Source organism: Mustela nigripes, chromosome 6 (assembly GCF_022355385.1).
Source record: "Mustela nigripes isolate SB6536 chromosome 6, MUSNIG.SB6536, whole genome shotgun sequence".
Taxonomy (NCBI): Eukaryota; Metazoa; Chordata; class Mammalia; order Carnivora; family Mustelidae; genus Mustela; species Mustela nigripes.
In genome coordinates this window covers 89,974,557-89,982,902 of record NC_081562.1, presented here as the reverse complement: position 1 = coordinate 89,982,902, position 8,346 = coordinate 89,974,557, and the positions used below count along the sequence as shown (strand labels likewise).

At 35.5% G+C, this 8,346-nt stretch overlaps 1 protein-coding gene across 1 annotated transcript; it reads left to right on the top strand.

Annotated features, from left to right (window-relative positions):
- Positions 1-488: 488 nt before the first annotated feature.
- LOC132020351 (olfactory receptor 6C2-like) lies at positions 489-5,800 on the top strand. The gene is made up of 2 exons (XM_059404526.1): positions 489-508; positions 4,888-5,800. The coding sequence occupies exons 1-2, from the start codon at positions 489-491 to the stop codon at positions 5,798-5,800; spliced, it is 933 nt and encodes a 310-aa protein (XP_059260509.1).
- Positions 5,801-8,346: the final 2,546 nt, after the last annotated feature.

Below are 8,346 nucleotides of genomic sequence, written 5' to 3'. Positions count from 1 at the left end.
TTTACAAAAGGAAATAGCTGCCCATATAATTAATAACCTAATGATAGTTGAGAAAGAAATCTGAAATACCTATTGCCTCATGTCCAAAATTGCAGGGTCAATGAACTCAGCCCTTAGTATTTCTTTACAGAGCATTGAACAGGTTATCAGAGGCACCAGAATTCACAAGCTCTATAAAAAACTAAGGAAAGGGGTGCCTGGCTGGCTCAGTCAGTTAAGTGTTCTACCCTTGATTTTGGCTCAGGTCATGATCTCAGTGTGATGAGTCTGAGTCCCTCCTCAACTCTAGCTGAGCATGGAGGCTGCTTGAGATTCTCTCTCCCTTTCCTTTTACCCCTCCCTCCATGCTCACACACATGCCTGCCCTCTCATTCTCTCACTCTCTCTTTCTCTCAATAACGTTCAAAATAAAATTTGTCAACACTGACAAGCTGATCATAAGAACTATCATAAGAATAGTCATACATCAAAAGCTAATGATGTACTATATGGTAACTAACATAACATAATAAGTAATAATAATAATAATAATAAAGAATAGTCATAGACTACAGTGGGAATATTAAGAAGAAAAGCTACTTCTATCTTAAAGGATTATGCATAGATTCCTAGTGAAATGTATACCTAAACCAAAACTTTGAAAGAGGGATAGGGAAGGAAGAGCGTGCAAGTATAAAAATCACTAAAGACAAAAGGATCAGCATATAGGAATTTCCACAGATAATTTTAAGTGTGTCCTTTTATGGGAACTGCTAGTAAATAACTGAACCAAATTGAATGAGGAGATGTGAAACCAGCAGACTGACTTCGTAGACTGTACTCTTTGTCACTATAAAATACTATCTTTCTTTTTACTGTACTATAATTAACAGTGTTATATTAGTTTCAGGTGTACAATATAATGATTCAACAATTTGATACAGTACTCAGTGTTCATCAAGGTAAGTATATACTCTTAATCCCTTTATCTAGTTCACCCAGGCTCCACCCATCTCCCCTCTGGTTACAACCAGTCTGGCTCCTCTATTTAAGAATCTGTTTTCTCATTTGTCTCTTTTTTTCTTTGTTCATTCACTTGTTTCTTAAATTCCACAGATGAGTGAAATCATATGGTATTTGTCTTTCCGTAACTGACTTGTTTCATTTAGCATTATATTCTGCAGATCCATCCATGCTGCTGCAGATGGAAACATTTCATTCTTTTTTAAGCCTGAGTAATATTCTGTTATATATCATAGTGGTATATGCCTACTAGGATGGTAAGATAGTAGCCAGTGTAAGTATACTAGGAAAATAGAATAAGAAATTCGGTCAACTATATGAATTGATACTGGAAATATTAGAAAGATCTCCATATGTTCACTAAGAAACTTAAATTTTATAATGAAGGCAAAAGGGAGTGATGGAAAGGATTAAAACTATTGCTTGGGTTACAAAAATTCATTTACGAACTCTGAAAACAATACATAAAAGTTTATTTTTTAATTCAACTTAGTATCAGTGTCTTCCCTCTCTAACTAATTCCACCATCTATCTATCACATTTTCATGAGCCATTACCATATATCTATTGCCACCCTCAACCCAGCTTCGCCTTAATTCTTGTACATTTGCACACTTCTGATATTAAGAGGTAAAGAAATATCAGCATCCATCAGAGTTGGCATTACCAGAATATGCATCATCTTTTCAGGTCCTCAAATATCTATTTTGTCTCTACTACTTTGGGATCGACCTCTTGTTTCCCTTCCCATATTACTCTTACGGTCTAGTAGTTCTCTGTATAAGTTTTAAGACACTCTTATTATTTATGCAGCAAATTGCAATACAGGAAAATGTATGAAATATCAAGTGTTCCATTTTAGTTTCCTTGTTATCATTAGGCATGAGAACAACCTTCTTCAAATTCTATACCAGTCTTGAAAATGGAAAAACTATGTGACTTTCTAAAGCCCTTTTAACCTGTGTTCAAAGAACAACTAGTTACTTCCTATTATTTTCCTCCTTAGATCTCTACAAGAAAAAAACAAAAACAAAAACAAAAACAAAAACTTGCTGAAGTGTATCTCATGTTCTTTCCTTCTGTTATTCTGGCTCTGTATCACTGGAAGATAGCAAAGGGCCCCAAACATAGAGATCTCATGCAGAACCATCAAATTCTCTAACTATCCCCCAACTTTCTTATCCCCTGCTAAACAAATTTCACAAATTCTCTAAAAATGAAAAACCTTGTCCTTAGTCACTACTCTGAAAGATATATTTATTGCCTGAAAATATTCCATTAATCTAAATGCTTGATGCACTTGAAACTTAAAATCCATAAATATATTCCTTCTTCTACTCTTCTCAATTATGTAAAGCCAAAATGAATTAACTTTCATGCAACCGAGAAATGAATCAAGAGTTTTAAGGAAACATCTGGTATGGGATGAATGTCAGTTAATAACAGTTCAGAAACATTTTTTCACAAAACATAAGTGAGAATTAATCATATCTGGGTTTTTCAAAAAAATGATTCTGATTGCACTGATTTTTAAAATATTAAAGGGAGAAGCAAAGACTTATGTTAAAGTGTATGTTAATACACTTTTGCAATATTTTAGTTATGAGATAAAGACACCCACAGTAAAATTAGTATTTTGAGTGAGAGAGTAAAAGAAACAAATTAAGAAGAAAACCAAAATGGCAAGACCAAGTGTTAAACTGATAATGGGGAAAAAGAAAAAGGAACAATAAAGAATATCCTTATGTGAGACTTAAGATTGATAAGAAAGGATATACAAATCTGAGAGGCATATTTAAATCTTGAAATATGAAATATCTACAGGACTCTCAATAAGAATAAGATAACAAAATAAGGATACTAAATGTAGTTAATAATAATGAGTGTTTACCATATTCTAAATGCAGCTGTATATATCTTATCTATATTATCTGAATTTCTCAGTATAACCCTAAGATGTAAACATCATTTTACCTAAATTTTGCACATTAAGCAAATTGCTCAAAGCCACTCCAAAAGGAAAAAGGGAAAGTGTAAACTCAAACCCTCTAAATCAGATCTAGATGTTAATAGGCTGAATGTTGAAATCAGAACCCTGAAAGATGTACTATTCCCTGGCAATATAAATTTGGGGATTATCAGCCTATCTGAAATCAACTTACTTGTAAGAATTACCTCATTTATAAGAGAAAGTGAAAGAAAGGATTTTCTAGAGAAGATATTTCAGATGAATAAATAGCCATAGGGATTGGGGGAAAAATCATGGAAGAGAATGAAAAAGAATAGACAAAGCAGTAGGAAGAAGTTCAAGGAAATGTGAAATAGTGGGAATAAAGCTGTAAAGAGTTTCTTAAATTAGCAGTTTATAGTCTCATATGCCACAGAGTTTGAGTTAAGTGAAAACTGAATTTTGTTTAATGAGTGAAACAAAAGGGAGGCTAGTGGTGACCTTGGCTAGAGTAGTTTAAATGTTGCAATACTCAGATGAATTGATGTACAAATGGTTAGTAGGACAAAGAAGACAATTGCCATGCAGGTGAACTTTAAGTGAAAATGTATGTAAGCATAATTAAGAAATGGTTAAAACCTCTTAAAGCTAATATTGCTAAATGTCATTTGTAATAAGGTGGTTGATGGTGTTTCAAACTGAAACAAGACTCGCCAAAAACAAACAAAAACAACCAGGGATATGTATGGTTCTTCAACTCTAAACATACTTCTAACATTCCCTTACTTCTTTGTAATAAATTCTGAATCCAACACATTGCTATGCGATATCCAAGGAATGCTATGTCGTTCTCAAATGTGTTTAGAAAAAAAAAAAAAAACAATGGAAATTCAGTTTAGAATTTTAATATCAACAATCTGCTCTTAAGGAGAACCCTTTGACATGAAAAAAGGGGGAAAAGTTCTCAAGATCAAGATAATACAGAATAGTAGCAGTTAGAGTATGTTGGGACTTTTACTATTAAAGAAATCTAGAAGAAAGTACAGAATGAGACATTACAATCGCAAACCTCAGCTTCCAACCTGGGGAGAAATTCTTCTTAGCACAAGGATATCCCAGGAAACATCAAAATATATCACATAGATATTCTATTCTGAAAGTAGAAAGAAAATACAGCCAAAGGTAAATATTACAATGTTAAATGTGTACCTTTGAAGTAAAATTTCTATGGTGAAAACCTGAAGAAAAAAATGGACTGTTAAAACATTCAAATGAATCTTTAAGAAAATATAGCCAATAAAAATGTCTTTTTTCCAATAAAAGTGTCAAAAACACACTTCCAAGAAGATGATCTAAATAAGCTGACACTGGGTAAACTATGCAGTAAGTATTCATTGCCTGTTTAACAAGTAACACACATGTAAACTTTAATATTGGGATATTCTTGCCAAAGACCATTGTTAGTTAGTTTTTGTTTTGTTTTGTTTTATTTTGTTTTGTTTTGTTTTGTTTTTAATCGTCTCTACGGGAAGAATGTCTGCAGATAGAAAATTTGGGGAGGGCAGAATTGTTGATTCAAAAGCAATTTATGGAGGAAGGATTTTTTTTTCAATGATGTTTATAAGATGATACGTTGAACTGACACCAAGTATAGCTAGTTGTAGATTTATTAGAAGCAGCAGCAGAAAATAAATATGTGATTAAAATGTGAAGTCACTTCGTGTGACCCCAAGAGGTATTCAAACATTGTCATTGTCATTGTTATGTGCTCACTTTTCAACTAACCAGTTGTATAGGAATCACTCTCAGAGTTATTTCTCTTAAAGTTAGACATTGGCCAGGACTTTGGAGTTCTTCATGTAGCCTTCTTTATTGTTTCAAGCAGATTGGGCAAAAAACAGTAGTCAAGGATGAGGAAACCAAACAGCACTACCAACTTTCATCTTGCTGGGACTGACAGAGGACCCTCGACTGAAAATTTTGCTCTTTATCTTTCTGTTTCTTTCCTACATCCTGAGTATATCTGGAAACCTAACCATCATCACCATCACTCTGATTGATTCCCACCTTAAAACACCAATGTATTTTTTCCTCCAAAATTTCTCCTTCTTAGAAATTTCATTCACAACTTCTTGTGTCCCCAGATTCTTATATAACATATCATCTGGGGACAAGTCTATTACCTATAATGCTTGTGTCAGTCAACTATTGTTTACAGACCTCTTTGCAGTAACAGATTTTTTTCTCCTGGCCACCATGTCCTATGACCACTATGTAGTCATCTGCAAACCCCTGCATTACCTGACCATCATGAGCAATAAAGTCTGCAAGAACTTCATCCTCTTCTGTTGGGTAGCAGCACTGATCATCATTCTCCCACCAATTAGTCTAGGTTTGGGCCTGGAATTCTGTGATTCAAACATCATTGATCATTTTTGTTGTGATGCATCTCCTCTCCTGAAGATCTCTTGCTCAGACACATGGTTGATAGAACAGATGGTTATCGTCTGTGCTGTGTTGACCTTCATCATCACCCTCATGTGTATAGTTCTTTCCTACATTTATATCATTGGGACCATTCTAAGATTTCCCTCTGCCCAGCAAAGAAAAAAGGCCTTTTCCACTTGTTCTTCCCACATGATTGTTGTTTCCATTATTTATGGCAGCTGCATCTTCATTTATGTCAAACCTTCAGCCAAAGATGAAGTAGCTATTAATAAAGGGATTTCACTTCTTATTACTTCTGTCTCACCAATGTTGAATCCCTTTATTTACACACTGAGAAACAAGCAAGTGAAGCAAGCTTTCCATGACTCAATTAAAAAAATTGCATTCCTCTCAAAGATGTAAAGGAGAAATGAGTCTATGAATCCAGCTGAAAGGAAGGACAAAGAGGCTTCTAAAACAGTTCGTCTGTATATCATTTATTCTCTAGTCATACGGACACTCTCACTTTCTTTTTAAACAGCTCACTGTGAGCACTATTCCACATTTTTACTCTCCGCTAAAACCAAACTCTGTGCCTATTTGCTCTTAGTGTCTGACAGAAATTGATGTTCGCCAAACATGTTGGATGTTATCCTGGAAACACAATAGACTACTTTTTTTTTTTTTTTTGCCATATTTCTACACTGCCAGGTGTGACTATGTACCCTCTGTTATAGTTAAAAGAATGTCTGTAGAAGTGATGTGCACCATTTTTAAACCTGGCCTATAAAATATCTAATACGTGATTCACCAACACTTTTTTCCCCACCTACCAGCCAGATGCCAGTTTTAATGATTTTGGAAGTTTCACATTGGTGATGAATGAAGCTGATTTTCCATCTCAGCTATAGTCTTCATCCAAAGATGACTTTTTTCACTCTTTGCAACTTTAGGGTTCATTAAACATCTGAGATCATGACTACCCAAAAGGTTTTTATGGGCTTTTTTTTCTTCCTTGAACTCTTTGGTCACTTCCCAATCTATGCCTAATCAGATAGCCAACTTTTCTTCCCATCTCCCCATACCTATTATCCCACTTTCCCACATCCTGCTTGTGGGGTTCCTTGTGCACAAGAAAAGCTACTTTTCCCTACCTTTGAGACACTTGGCAAATCTTATGGTTACAATATTCTTTCTATTGCAATAGTTACCCCTATTGCAGTACGCTTTCATACTTACAATAATCTTTTTAGAATAAACTCTCTCTTTACTAAATCCAGATTTGTTTTGTTTTGTTCATGACAATGTACAATAGTATGGATCCTTTCTGATTTTACCATGTGTTTAACCCTATAAGAGAAAAGCACAACTATCCTCCAAACAATACTTGATTGTATTTTTATTAAGATTTTATTTATTCATCTGATAGAAAGAGAGCACAAGTAGGCAGAGAGGCAGGCAGAGGGAGAGAGAAGCAGGGTCCCCGCTGAGCAGGGAGCCCAATGCAAGCTTAATCCCAGGACTCTGGGATCATCACCAGACCTGAAGGCAGACACAAAAAATGGAGCCACCCAGGCACCCCAAAACAATATTTGAGTCTTACAGCACCAATTAACAACAGCTATACTGCTCTCTGAGTTTGAAGAAAAATAATAGCAAACCTGTTACAGAGAATTTAGTATATCAGCACTACTGATGTTAAGTGGAATTTTATCAGAAATATTTACTCTTCCCCCATAAAATAATCACTTCTGCTTTCAGGGTAGCAAAAGGAGATCAGGGTGTCTCTTTAACACTGGACCTTGCTTTACTCTGTGTACCTAACATTCAACAACTTGCATATACAACTATGAAATATGACCATACAATGATGAAAACTAGAGAACAACCACTAGAGTCAGGGATCTTCATTTCAATCCGAACTTCACCACTTCCCAGAGGCACCACACTACACAAGTTGCAGGACTCTAGTATTTTGATTTATCTGCAAACAGTAATAATAATTACAGCTGTGCCACAGAGCTGTAAAAATATGACCCAATGCTTATAAAGAGCTTTCTCCTATCAGCAGAGCCTTACTAGGAGCCTAGAGCAACAAACTGGTAATAACTATACCTACCCACACCCCTCGCTGGTGGCAGTGAGGACTGGCATAGAGGTAATCATCCATTCCTACTCAGGCAATGAGACTGTATAAGCCACTGCCCTTCTTTCTTTGGAAAGGTATCAGTGGGGCTGAGATGGGACCTGAAATTCCATTCATCAGCAATATGACTCAGTGCACCAATTTTACCAGGCTCTTACTGGTATTGGCAGGGTTTAATGTGAAACTGAACATGAACATCCACCCAGCCCTCATGTTACATCTCCACAAGGGAACTGCATCCTAAAAAATCTTTTTAAATTAAAAAAAGTATTGGGGAGGGTATGTGCTATGGGGAGTGCTGTGAATTGTGTAAGACTGATGAATCACAGATCTGTATCCCTGAAACAAATAATACATTATATGTTAATAAAAAAATAAGAAAACTCACAACCTAATTAAAAATAGGCAAATGATTTAAACAGCTGCCTTACCAAAGAAAATATACAGATGGCAACGAAATGCATGAAAAGATAATGAACACATTTGCTATTAAGTGTACAAAAATGAAAATCACAAGGAAATACCACAACACCTACTAGAATGTGTAAAAGTAAAAAAAAAAAAAATGATCATACAAAATAAGTGGACCATAGCGGGTGCCAGGGTGGCTCAGTCAGTTAAGTGTCAGCCTTCAGCTCAGGTCATGACCCAAGAGTGTTGGAATCAAGTCCCAAGTTAGGCTCCCTCCCTCTCCTTCCTGTTCTGGTTCTCTCTCACTGTCTGTCTCTCTCTTTCTTTCTCCAATAAATAAAGTCTTAAGAAGAAAGAAATGGAAGGAAGGAAGGAAGGAAGGAAGGAAGGAAGGAAGGAAGGAAGGAAGGAA

Excerpts from the sequence above, each read along its gene's own strand:
- LOC132020351 (XM_059404526.1), top strand. The coding sequence starts at position 489 with ATGGTAACTAACATAACATA. Across the intron at positions 509-4,887 it reads ATGGTAACTAACATAACATA|TTTCATCTTGCTGGGACTGA; the intron begins ATAAGTAATAAT and ends AGCACTACCAAC.